We start from the raw sequence: 13,753 nt of genomic DNA, 5'->3' as shown, positions 1-13,753 counted from the left end.
TATTATTATTACCAGTCTAGTTATACTGGCAAAGTCAATGTTTTAATGTATTAAGCCTATACCAGCACTGATGGTCTTGGCCTTCCTTCATAGGGTTTCTCCCATCATCCCTGGAGAGTGCTTCCTTCTACCTCTCCTAGAGCCAACACCAATTCACCTTCCTCCCTCTGATCTCTCTGCCACCCACTGCCATGGCATAATCTAGTCTACCTAGCTGCTTAGATGAAAGCTCTATCACTCCAGGGATGTCTGGGGCAGGAAAGGGATAGGGGTGTGGCACAGGGCCCCTCCCTGCTATGCAGGCTCAGAGTTCCACCTCTTTTATGTTCAGTCTAGCGAACTCATTCAGGAAAAATCTCAGAAAGTGAAGTGCAACTCCTAATTAAAAAGTAGCCTTGAGCTGCCAATAACATTATGCTAAAGGAAATGTTTAAAAACACAGTAGTGACTTCTTGGAGCCAGATTTTCACTTGAGATATATATATATTTTAACTCAAGTGTGGGGGTAAATTAAAAAAAAGTGTGCTCTTCAACACTGCCATTCCTTCCCTCCCCGAAGCTTAGAAAACCATCTTTGATACGCAGAACATTGCACTGCATTTGAAACAGCTGGCTGGAAGGATGGTGAGTCTCATCTTTTCTACGCATTTCATTTCCGGAAAGTGGTAGGGAGGGAGCGTTTGTTATTTGTTGGGGGCAGGCGACTCCTCCGACTCCTCCGCTGAGCACAAACTCAACGCATCAGCATCACTGCTCGTGCCCTGTACCCAGCCCGCCTGACAGCTCCGACCACCCTCTCCCCCAGCGCCTCGGGCTTGCCTCATCTTAATGAATATTGTGTGCAGCAATGGACAGCAATCGCGTGTTAACTGGTCTCCTCCACGGGACTCTGAAGGTCCAGATCTGCGATCATCGGGTTCCCAGCACCTGGTTTAGCATACATGCTAAACAATAGCAAAATGTTGACCGTGCAGAGAAGTGAATGAGTAGATGAAAGAATGAATGAAACACCTGACTCCATGAATGGCTAAGGAATCCCCCCAGGACCCCACATTTTCCCCTTTATCGACACGGTCATCAGCCTGCAAAGCTGGTATCTGACATTTGTGTAACCTCCACCATGCCACTGTATCCAGGGGCATTTTATTTTTGCTTCTGCATTTAGCTTTTTCTCCTCCCATTACTAACTCCCCGTAATTTCCTCTGTAAACCTAGGCAAATCTTTTCCTGTGACCAGGCATCAATATTCCATTGTTCTATACAATGAGAAGTTAGGATCAGAAGACTTGGAAGTTCTTCCTAGGACTCTGGGACAGCCAGTGTTCCTTCTTCCCTCCATCCCTCTCCCTATGGAAAGCTTCTGTCTTACCTTCAAAGCTCCCGGCAAACAGGTAAAGCCAGGTGATGGCTGGGATGCAGAGCAGAGTCAATGAGGCAGCCAGGAATTTCCGTCTCCCTCTGCAGATTCCCAGCATCCTCTCAGAAGCGGCAAGCCCTAATCCCAGCGCGTGTCTCTGCCCGGAGCGTGGAGTCCTCGGCCTCCCTCATAATACTTTCTGGAAGGAAGAGCAAAGAGGAAGGGCTGAGTTCTTAGCACTGTCAATGGATATTTCTCCCTTGCGGAAGAGAAATGCCCTGCAGATCCTGATAGTGGTTTGACTCATCTACAATTTCCTGCTAACCTTTCATCCCAAGAGATGATGCTGCAGTCTTGCGGTCTACGCGAACTGAGAGAGTTCTTTACAAAATAAACAAACGCAGGATGATACAAACTATAACTGATCTCTCTCTCTCTCATGCATTCATGCATACATACACACATATATTTTATAGTGCAGGTGACTTCTGAAGTCTGGACTAAACACTTGTTAAAAGAGCAGTTCGTTAGCATCTTATACGTACCAAGCACTAACCAGGTGCTGTGTTTTCAAAATTGACCAGGACAAGGGTTTGCTTTAAAAAGCACAGCCTGGGACTTTCCAGGCGGTCCGGTGATTGAGACTCTGCTCTTTCAATGCAGGGGATGCGGATTCCATCCCTGATCGGGGAACTAAGATCCACAGGCCTGGTGGCATGGCCAAAAATTAAAAAAATAAAATAAAGAGCACACTCTAACAAGAAAGACCAACATAAAACACCCACAAGAATCCCAAGAATGTGGCAACTAAGATTTGCACGGACCTCTGTGGAAGGACAGATGAAGTTGCTGACCCATCTGTGTTTGGTCAAGAGGGCAGAGCAGTTCCCGTGTTCCTGGCAGAGAGAACCGCGGAAGGCACACAGGGCTGACGGACAACACACTCAAGGGCAAGGAGTCCAGAGAGGCCCCAACGTCATGGGTGGGAGACTACATCTCAATCACAGTGGTGAACCTAGAAACACTCCACAGGGACTGTCTCAATAGCTTCCACCCTTTCATATGGAAGAGGATGTTCAGAAAAGCATGAAACAACTCAAACATGCAGAGAACGGAGAGGAGAAGACAGATAACCTACAGCCAGCCTGTGGAGGGACAATTGCAGGCCATGCAGAAGGCCGGCTGAGACAGGTTCAAAGAAGAGATAAGACGGGCAATCCAGACGGAGCAGAGAGCCCGTGATCTTGCACCTAGTACTTGACAGGGAAGGCGTGTGACTTACAAAAAAATTTAAAAACTAACAGACTATACAATCTCATGTCCCCCCGGCTCCTAACACAGACATCACAGTGGCTGGAGGTGGAGAGAAAAGCCCACATGGCGCCTCCTTCACAGAGCAGAACCTGCCACGGCAGACAGGTATAAAAGGCTGCAGATTCCCGAGGAAGGGATGGCCACCAAAGAGCTGGTTTGGACATCCCCTTAGATGTGCCCTTCCCTCAGCCGTAACCCTTAAACCCCATGTGACGATGGTCTGGTTTCAGTGTCTCCCTTCCCCACCAGCCTTGGCATTCCCAGAAAGTAGATGTTCTGTCTGACTCACCTTGCATTCACTAAGACTTAGCCTACCTCCTGTCACCTGCAGGGCCTGGTGACTGCTGAACAAATAAATGGACTCAGATTCTAACCAAAGGCCACCTCCTCAAGCTTCAGGAGTCTGTGTTCGGCAACTTGATGGCAGTAAACGCCTAAGAGAGCCAATCTCAGCTGTCAAGGCTAAGCTTTCTTCTGCGACCCCTCTGCCAGGATTTTCTAAATGGCCCTCTTTGGAAACAGATCAAAGACCATAGGGCTGGAGGGTGTGGACTACAAAGTGAAACTCCAACAAGCAAAATCCCTTTAAACAAAGAATGTTACTTTGAGACGTCCCCCCAGGGCCGTCTTCCATTCTGAAGCATGGGAAACAAACCCCACCTACAAACTCTGCTAGTCACTAAGAATGAGAATCACAGAGAGATGGGGGATCTCTTAGGAAGAGGGAGTGTTGGGGGAGGCGGTGCAGTGAGAAAGATCTGGATGCAAATCAAGGTGTCACACTTGACTAGCTGTGACCTTGGCAAGTCCCCTTGTCTGTGGAAGCTTTGTTTTGTTCATCTATAAGATAAGCGCTGCCCTCTGTAGGGCTGGGGTGGTTATGAGGTTTAAAGGAGAGCACCCTAGAGTAAGTGACTAGCAAAAAACACCATCAAGCCCATGACAGAGGTGACCCCGCCCCCTTCCAGAAGGCCAAAGAGCAGCCTTACTTATGTTTTTCTCTCTCCCCATGCCCACCCTCCCTCCCCCGCCCCATAGGGTTTGGTAGAAAATAGAGCTCAACAAATAGGTCTTGAATGACATGCCAACTGGATATTTTAAACCTGAAGGACCTCCGTACTCAATTCTCCTTCAGGTGGTAAGATTATATTAAAATCACTTTTTTCTTTTTCTTTTTTACAGTTCACTCAATAATGGTAAAGACAACTGGCAGAAAGTAGCACTTACTATGTGTCAAGCACTTTCCTACGTTTTTTACTTGTTTAATTCTCAAAATAATTTATGCAGTGGGTACTATTTTTCCTCCGCATTTTACGGATGAGAAAACTAAGGCTCAGAAAGATGAATTAACTGGCCAAAGGTTACACACACCTAGGGCAGAGACACCTCAGCCTCTGCTCACCTTAAGTCATTCATCCTAACACCTTTGCCAGGGGCATTTTCCTTCTGATCAAACCTAAATCCTTCATATTGAATCTTACGATTATTTTCTTTCCCAGGGTCAAACATATCACCATTGTTTGCTCCCATCCCCCCCCCCCAAAAAAATTCAATAAACAGAAATATAATTGGAAAGTTACAGAAGAATTTATACTTTAGGGGAAAGTAGGAATATATATGGAGCGGAACTCAAGTGGCATTAATATTTAAATAACACTTTTTAAGACTTTACAACACTTATTTTCTTCCTTTCCTCTCTCCATCTGCAGAAGTTAATTTCAACTGGCACAATTCATACAAACTTTTAAAACAGAGTCTAGGGTGGGTTTGCATTTTATGATAACGCTGGCATCTGAAATTAAACCCAGCAGGTAAAAAATATTCCTTCATGAATTTGACTTTTAAATGACACTTCTGTGCACTAAAAACATATTTTAAAGAAAAATCTCAATTTATATCAGAAGTTCCTCCAGGAAGTTAATACAGGAATCAACACAAGAAGAAGAAAAGAAGGAAGAAATCGGGAGGTGGGCTGGAAATTACATCCCAAGCATGTGCAAATGTTGAAGCATTAACTAGAAAACCAGTCTCTAAACTGTTCTTGCCTGGGGAAAGGGAGATGGCCTCACCTATTAACCCCGGGGTCTAAGAGTCACCTCTAAATGCCCCTCCCTCAAATCCAACATCCAATTCCTTGGCCAAGCTGGTCAATTTCTCCTCCTAAATCTCTACTCCATCTTCTGCCATCTGTCTTAACCAATGAAATTCACATCTATGAAATACGCTGTAAAAGCCAGAAAACTTATGATCTGTTAAGCCACAAAAGGTAGGATTCAAAGTTGAACATAAAATGTGATTGCAAGTGTCCTTCAATCCAATGTAATAAATTGTATATAAACATATAAATACCTATGTAGCTACAGATATGAAAAAGGTATAAGTGTTGAAAGTTATCTCTGGGTATAGCATATGGGTAATTTCAACATATATGAACATATCCTTTTCCTAAATATTATGTAAGGAGTATGCATTGCTTTTATCACTTAAAAATATTTGCACGCTTAAATCACTATGTCTTCTTGTTATATTGCTTGCAATTCAGAATACCTCAGTGCGGACAGTGTAGTATATACGTGTTAGTTTTACCTTACATGCTAGGGGCAGTGAATTAACATCTGTAGGATCCTAGTTGGGAACGTATCCTCGAGGGGGGGCTGGTTACCACTTTGAAAGACTCCAGTCAGAGACCCACACTGCAAACACTGCTGTGTTCAGCCATCTCTGATCAACACCAGAGGCTGTCTTTTAATTAGCATCATGGATGTTAGAAATGACTTTTCATGGCTGTTTAAGATATGAGGATTGTCCGGACACACTGCACACGAAGAGGGAATAAAAATCTAAGTAACCTCCAAAAATAAAAATGTCTAAGGAACCCAATGGCCAAAACCCTTCAGAATCACTTAGGATCCTAAACCAATCCTGGGACAATAACAGATCTGGGCCACCCACTTTTCCAACTAAAAGATTAGCTAAATCCTGAGAGTCGTACATTGTCACCCATGTACTAAGAGGGCAAAGAGCTTCTAAAACAGGTCCTACAGCAGAGAGACCCTCTGCCGATGCTAGCTTGGCTGTTATCATTATTTGTATTATTACTGGTATGACATCCCCACCTCGTGCCTACACCCAAGCCATCCTTTCACACATACCCCAACTGTCCTGCAATGTCCGGCCTCCTCTGCTGAACTTCAGGAGGAATTTCAAGTCCCTATTGCTTCTGTGAAATCTTTCTGCAGGTCCAGACCTGGAGGCATTCCTTCCTGTTGTTTCTAAACCTCAGTAGGTGTCCTGTGCATTAATCTCTCCACATCAGACCAAAACCCCTAAGAGCAAAGGATCCAGGTCTTCTCCCAGCATGTAAGACAAAGGTTTACACTTGCCATCTCAGCCCCAAATGTGGTCCCTGAACCAGCAGCAACAGTAGAAATGCAGGATCTCGGGCGCCAACCCAGCCCCACTGAATCAGAATCTGCATTTTAATAAGATCCTAGATGACGTGGCAGCACGTTACTGTTTGAGAGGCCTATGTTTCAGCACTTAGTAAATAACTGGTTAATACTCAAAGCTGGCCTCGCCCCTCACCTTAGCCTGCAGGGACCAGCCAGTGCAAGAGGGAGCGCCATTCACTTCCTGAACTTCTTTGATGGCATGTTTATCACAACAGTCTCTGACAGATGGAAGCAGAGTTTCTAGAAGAAAAAGTGCCTTTTTTCTAATTAAACAGAAGCATCTTATGGAATAATAGTAGCTCTGATGACCCACCCTGACCTCCCGTCAAAAACACTTCTTGCCAACTGAATAATTTTTGAACAGCATCACCACTACCCACAGAGGCACCACTGTACCCATCTTACAAAAGGGAAAACTCACACTAAGAGAGGCTAAGGACACTGATTTAGTTGTTGGGAACCCTGGGACTCAAATTCTAGTATTTCCTGAAAAACCAGTAAGTCTGTTCTTTGCTATAGGACACACAATTGATGACCAGTCTGTACCTCCCGAGTCAGAGCAGATACCTCCAGGGCAGGCACCTTGTCTGTGGTGGCCACTGCTGCTTTGTTTGTTGCCAGCACAGAATCTGGCATATAAGGAGGTGATCAATAAATATGCATTGAGTGGGTCAAGGCCTGAATATCTCAGGCACAGCCAGCAGCCTCCCTGGATGTTCATTACCATACAAACGACCCCTGTCACACAATCCCCAGTCCACTCCTTCCTCCCAAGTCCAACGACGAAATCCTGTGGAACTTCCACTACGTGTGCAATAAAAACCTCTTCATCCTCAACCTCCCCTCGCTTCATTCTACCTCCATCTCTTAAGTGAAAGCTGTCCCCTAGACCACTGCTTTCTCAAGGGAAAAGCCTTTCCCCTACTCTTTCAAGGCAAATACACATCAACTGGAAAAAAAAAAAAAAAAGCACAACCTAAAAATTAAGAATTGTGTTTTACTCGGAAGACTTCCTGAAGACCTCAAGCCCTGGAGGCAGCCTCTCAGGTAGCTCTGAGGGACTGCTCCCAAAGAGGGAAGGGAGGAGGCAGGATAGAGAGGAGTTCTGCAACAATAACCAGGTAGTTGGAACATCAAAAGATTCCTGTTAATTAAAGAAAACCAGACATCTCAAGCTAATACATTTAGTGCTTTTCTATGGGAAGATGCAAGCGTCCGGGCTCACTGAAAGCATTCCTTTGAAACGCACAGTAGCTATCTAGGGCCAGTGTCCTGTTCGTTCCCATCCTGACTACCCTCAGGGTGCACCACTGGGGGTGGCTGCGGTGGCTGATGGCTTGATGGCTGCAACATCCTTTGTTTACAGATATGTCAGGTTGTCTTCTCAGTCCACATACCTAAGGGCTAGGAAGTGGGTCTCCATCCCTCTGGCTTCCAGCCTACCGAATCTTACGGCCCCTCCCTCGCAAGAAGGCCGCTGTTCCTCCAAGGTTCTCTCTGTCCTAGTCAGCCATTAAGCAAGTCCTGGTCACGCCTCTCATCCCTGAAGACTTTAGTTCTGACCACTGCTCTCCACCTCAGTCCCATGGTGGAAATGGCCAATTCACAGGACCTGCCACGTCACGTGGGCCAGGCTCACATTCTAGCACAACCTCCAAGCTCACAAATGTCACCACTGGCACCCTCCCCACCCCCTCTGTTCACCCCCCAGGCCGCTGTAACACAAATGCTTCACCGTCTTCAGGAACCTCAATCCACCGGCTGCCTTCATCACTATTCATTCGGGTCTAGAGCTTCTTTATATTTTCAGTTATCCGGCTCCGATGCCCTGGTTCATGTTTATAACTTCCCTCTGCAAGCTCTCACGCCTGCCTTGATCCTCCTTTTTTCCAACCGTACTTGCCTGGAAAGATCTGATGCTTCCGATGAACCCAACCCTGCTCGTTCTCCATGGCTTTCCGTGGGAAGCCAAATGTTGGGGTAGAAATCGCGATTTCACATGCGGCGGTCACCTGCTCGGAAATGCTACTATTCTTTCTCTGGTAAACCCACTCTCCTATCCTCTGAGAGATTTACTTCATACATTCCTTTTCTCCCCACACCTCTTCTTTTCTGAATGATGAACTGCGGGAGTGTTGCCGGTGTGGCTGTGGGACCCGTCTCTGTTTCCCTACCCAGGTGAGGTCCCCTATTCCAACGGCGTGTAACACAGTCTCGAGGCTGATGACCCCACGTTTGTATCTCTAGCCCTCGCCTCTCCTCTGACCTCCAGATTCACGTGTAATGACCTCCCTCTACTGCATATGCCTCAGACCTCAACTCCGGATTTCCCCTTCCAAACCCGTCCCTCTCTAGGTCTTTCCCACCTCCACAAAGGGCAACATCATGTACTCCATCTCTCAGCCCGGATACCTGGGAGCCATTCTCAATGCTTCCCTCACCCCCCTCATCGTGTCAAATCCACACATCCTCCAATCCTGCCATTTTCACCTTTAAAACGTGTCCCTTTTCAATAATGCATCCATTCCTCTCCAGTTTTCCTGCCACTGTATGAATCCAAGCGGCCACCATCTCCCATTGTGTGCCTACTGCAGTAGCCTCTTATCTCAGATCACGCGTGAAATCATTCAAAGTTTCCTTCCAGCTTTCAATTCCTAAATTCTTTGCCACACCTACAAGGACCTGCTTAGCTAGACTTCTAACTGTCTCTAGAGCTGCATCTCTGGCCACGCTCCCTCTAATTCTGCTCTATTCCAGCCACACTGGCCCTTTCACTTCTGCAATATGCTTCAGGACCTTTGCAAGTGTGTTCCCTCTGCTTCTTGCTTTGCTCTTTGCTTGACAGAGTCCTTCTCACTCTTCAAGTCCAGATCTTGAAAGCTGTCAACTCAGAGAGGTCTTCTTGGACACGTCTATGCCTAAGTATCCTCCTCCCCAACCCACCTGACTTTGTCACCTTGCCCTGGGTGTTTCCTTCATAGGACTCATCAAATTTTGGAATTATCCAATTATTTAACTTCTTCATGAACAGCTGCCTCACTCACTAGATTGTCACCTCCATTTGGGCAAAGTCCATGACTGCTTTATAGTCAATGCATACCCAGGCAACTAGGAGGCACTTCTTGAGTGAATGGATGAAGGTGCTGGGAGAGCCTCGGCGAGCAGGCACCTTGCTGTTGCTCTAGTATTGTTCCCAAAGCCCTTTTAAACAAAAGACTGCCAGGTAGCTGTCTTGACTGTACACCACCTGTAATATGAGAAACAAAATCCACACAGCATCTCAAGTAGGTCCCTGAGGCAATGTTGTGCCCCTTAGAAGCCCTGTGTTACAGACTTTCCTGGTGGTGTAGTGCTAAAGAATCTGCCTGCCAATGCAGGGGACACGGGTTCGATCCCTAGTCTGGGAAGATCCTACATGCCCAGGAGCAACTAAGCCCATGCACCACAACTACTGTGCCCACGTGCCACAACTGCTGAAGCCCGTGTGCCTAGAGCCCGTGCTCAGCAACAAGAGAAGCCACTGCACTGAGAAGCGCACGCACCATGACAAACAGTAGCCCCCAGGCACTGCAATTAGAGAAAACCTGCATGCAGCGACGAAGACCCAATGCAGCAAAAAAAAAAAAAAAAAGAAAGAAAGAAAGAAAAAAAACCATTTGTTACATCTGAGGTCACTTGTTGCAAAGCTCACTTTGGCAACTTTCTCTCCTTTCCCTGCCCCCGGGAGGAAGAGCACACAAGAGGCATTGGACCTGGAATGTCTGTCCTGAAGGCCTATCAACAGTCACTTCTTTCCTCCACCTCCTCCTCCACACATCAGGCTCCAAAGCCTCTCCCTCCTGTAGGTGAAACTTTGGCCTGTCCAACTGGCACTCCTGCTCTCTTTTTTCACTTGTAGGATGGCATCTGGCCTGGGAGGCACTGTTTAAAAATTGATCTTGCGAACTACAAGAGTAAGAGCCACATGCAATGTGCTTTGAAACAAACACTAACAACAAGGAGTTGACGGTGTCTGAAGGTCTCGAAGGGTCCTTCCCTGCCAACTTTCTTTGTCTTGATCGTGCTGGGAAGTCAAATTCTCCTGCTCCAGGGAAACAGGTCCTTTCACCTCGGAACTATGGTGACGGCCCAGATCAAGAGGAGAGGCCTCCCTAGGGTCACAAACCCAGTCTTCAACCACCTACTTTCTCAAAACTCTGCAGTTAGGACATACTACCTGCAGCCTGAGAGTTTTGCTCATTTTGTTTCTAATTATGTTAAAAACAACCCCAACAAAGGCAGTGTGAATTTCAAACGGACCTCCCAGCATTTACAGAGGACTGGGAGTCAGGACCCCACCTCTTCATGTTGGCTGTTAAGATCTCAGAAAGTCATTCAATACCCCAGAGCCTGCCATCTCTTTCTTTTCACGAAGGCCCATGGCAATATCAAGCATTAAGGGTTGCTGCAAGGATCAAGGCAGATCAAATGAAACCCAAATACGATTACACAACAACATGAGATGCTACAGTAGTATCAGTAACATTAAAATGAACTAGTTGAATTTTAGCTGCTTGACCAATCAAATTCTAAAGAGAGTATACTACTGCCTCCCTGCTATGACATCCGCAAAGCGTGCAGAAGGGCATCTTAGTCCATTTGGGCTGCTATAACAAAAATCCCACGGCAGGGGCGGGCAAAGGGGAAGCCAGGACCAAGTGAGAGATTAGCATTGACCTATATACACTACCAAATGTAAAACAGATAGCTAGTGGGAAGCTGCTGCATAATACAGGGAGATCAACTCGATGATGGATGATGACTTAGAGGGCTGGGATAGGGAAGGTGGGAAGGAGTCGTGGGAGGGAGGGGATATGGAGATATATGTATAAATACAGCTGATTCACTCTGTTGTACAGCAAAAACTGGCACAACAGTGTAAAGCAATTATATTCCCATGAAGAGTTTTAAAAAAAATCCCATAGATTGGGTGGTTTAAACAACAAACATTTATTTCTCACAGGTCTGGAGGCTGCAAAGCCCAAGATCAAGGTGCTGGTATTAATAGATTCTGTGTCTGGTGAGGACTGTGTCTGGTGCAGACTGGTGAGGAGAACTGTATTTAACCAGAGGTGGGAGTGCTCTGGAAAGAGGGCAACGTTCATTGGGCAACTAGGATGCCAGGCACCATACTGACACTTCCACACGGGCTGAGTTCACAACCAATCTGGGAAACTCCACTTCACAGTTAAGGGCATCAAGGCTCAAAAGGTTAGGTAACTCAGGTCACACAGCAGGAAAGCAGGGCACTGGATTAACCCCAAGACTTCGGACTTCAGATCCAATGTGCTTTTCTCAGGGCGGCATTAAAGGCCTCCGCCATCTGACTCCTGCCAACCTAGTCATTCCAGGTCCACCCGAGTCACACCTTCCGGTGCCGGATCACCAGGTGAATGAAGGGCACCATATCCTTCACACTTCCCTGCCTTTCCACCTGCTGCCTCCTCTTCCTGTTAGACTAACTCCTGCTTATCATCATGGTAAGCCTCTAAAACAGTGGTTCTCCCAGAGGACACCCCACTGGTCCCCACTAACAGACAGGAGCCTTCTCAGCAGGGGGCTCTCCCCTTTCCCAGTGTCCTCTGAATAAAGAAAGGATGTGGGGAAAAAAAACAAAAACAAACAAACAAACAAAAAACAGTGGTTCTTTATTAGGGATGATTTTGCCCTCTACCCAGGGACATTTGGCAATGCCTAAGAGATATTTTTGATCATCAAAACTGAAGAGAATGGGGTATAACTAGCATCTAGTGGGTAAAGGTCAGGGATTCTGCTAAGCATCTTTCAAAGCACAGGACAGCCCCCAAACAAACAGTTATCTAGCCCAAAATAACAGCAGGGCTGAGGTTGGGAAACCATGGTCTAAGGCAACACTCCTTCAGGAGGGACCCAACCATCCCTCATTAAAGGACTCAGAGCATGCGTCCATGGGGCACATGCCAGGAAGAACTCAAATTCACTGCGGTCGTCTTTTCCTCCAAAGTCACCTCCCTTGGCCTGGGGAAGCGACGTGCATTGATCTCCATCCCAGGAATTTTTCCTAATTTCCATCCCCTCTGTTACACCATCCAACTTGGATTCTGCTTTTTAAGGGCAGGAACTCAAGTTTAATAGAGACATCAATAGGATGGCAGTGTGAACACTACTTCTAGCACAGAGATCTCTCTGGGGTGACACAGGTGGAGAAGCAAAAAGGGGGAAAAGAATCGTGAAGCAATCAAAAATTTCCACTTACAATACGAACCTCTTTCAACAATGCATTGCCAAAGAGATCTTTAATGCAAATTGATCTTTCCTGAGGATATACACTTTTCCTGGGGTCAGACTCCAGCTCCGGCAAGGCTGATTTTTATGTTTTTCTTCTGAATGTTAAATCAGCTCTTAATCACATCCACGAGGCTACCCGTGAAGGCACCCATCGGAGTGTTTTGGTCTTCATTCTTTTGATTTCCATTCTGGAAAGGGATGATTTAGGCAGGCATGCCTCACATTTTCAGTCTGCTTAAGCAAACACTCATAAGCATTTAACAAGGGCTGATACTGCAAAATGCACTCCAGTCTTCCCGACTGTTGGAGGATTACGTGTCTCACTTCCAGTCTATTTTTTCCTCTGTGTTCAGAGGCCGATGGAGATTTTATGCAAATATCTCTTGTGGCAAATGAAAATGAAGGCAGTGATTTCTTTACTTCTTCTCTACTCTTTGTCATTCATCAACTCTACGCAGGCCATGTTTACGGGGCATACACTCTATGCCAGGCCTGGGGCTTGGGGCTAGGGATGCGGAAGTGAATAAGACAGGGTCCCCACTCTTGAGGAGCCTTGTGAGAATGCAGGGGACAGACTGACACAGATCCCATGAACACGAACACAAGACAGGACCAGAGGAGTCAGGGTTCTCAGGAGAAAAAAGTCTGATCGGAGCCAAGGAGGATGCCACAGCGTCCAAAGGCTGGCAAGGCAAGAGCAGTCATCCCTGGCAGAGGGAACCACTAGGAGAAGTGAGAGGGCATGCCTGGGGCCAGGAGAGGGCAGCCAACCATCCTTCCAAAGGACAGTGCACAGAGTCATTACATAATCAGGCTGATGGGGGGAGGGAACAAGACCGGGAGGGCCTTGAATGCTAAGTGAAGAACATCATTCCACGGCTCCTGGGGAGCTACTGAAGACCCGTGAGCAGGAACTGTAACAACTGTGCTTGAGGAAGCTAACAACTCTGCAAGCCGTGTGAGGACTGAGTTGGTGCAGGAGAAAGTACAGCCCAGAGGTCAACCTGAAGGCTGGGGTCCAAGCTGAGAGCCATGTCCTTGACTTGGGGACATTTCTGTTAACAAAATGCTGATGTGGTCCATCTGAGGGTACAATGAACTGAATGTATCCCTCAAAATTCATATATTGAAGTCCTAATCACTAATGTGATGGTATGAGGAGGTGGCGGTCTTTGAGAGGTAATTAGGTCATGAGGGTGGAGCACCCCTGAATGGGATTAGTGTCCTTATGAAAGGGGCCATCTCTACCATAGGAGGGTACAAGGAGAAGTCAGCTGCCTGCAACATGGAAGAGGGGATTCACCAGAACTTGACCCTGCTGGCA

General features: G+C 46.7%; 1 protein-coding gene across 1 annotated transcript in view; it reads right to left on the bottom strand.

The window, feature by feature from the left end:
• LARGE1 (LARGE xylosyl- and glucuronyltransferase 1) overlaps positions 1 to 13,753 on the bottom strand; it is a 558,406-nt gene that overhangs the window by 418,247 nt on the left and 126,406 nt on the right. Inside the window, exon 2 of the mRNA XM_057740821.1 lies at positions 1,370 to 1,556. Coding sequence (XP_057596804.1) covers positions 1,370 to 1,475 — 106 coding nt within the window. The 5' untranslated portion in view covers positions 1,476 to 1,556. The remainder of the gene's footprint in view (positions 1 to 1,369; positions 1,557 to 13,753) is intronic.

This window comes from Hippopotamus amphibius, chromosome 7, assembly GCF_030028045.1.
Source record: "Hippopotamus amphibius kiboko isolate mHipAmp2 chromosome 7, mHipAmp2.hap2, whole genome shotgun sequence".
Lineage (NCBI taxonomy): Eukaryota > Metazoa > Chordata > Mammalia > Artiodactyla > Hippopotamidae > Hippopotamus > Hippopotamus amphibius.
Note: the sequence above shows the minus strand (reverse complement) of the source record. Positions and strands in the feature narration are given on the sequence as shown.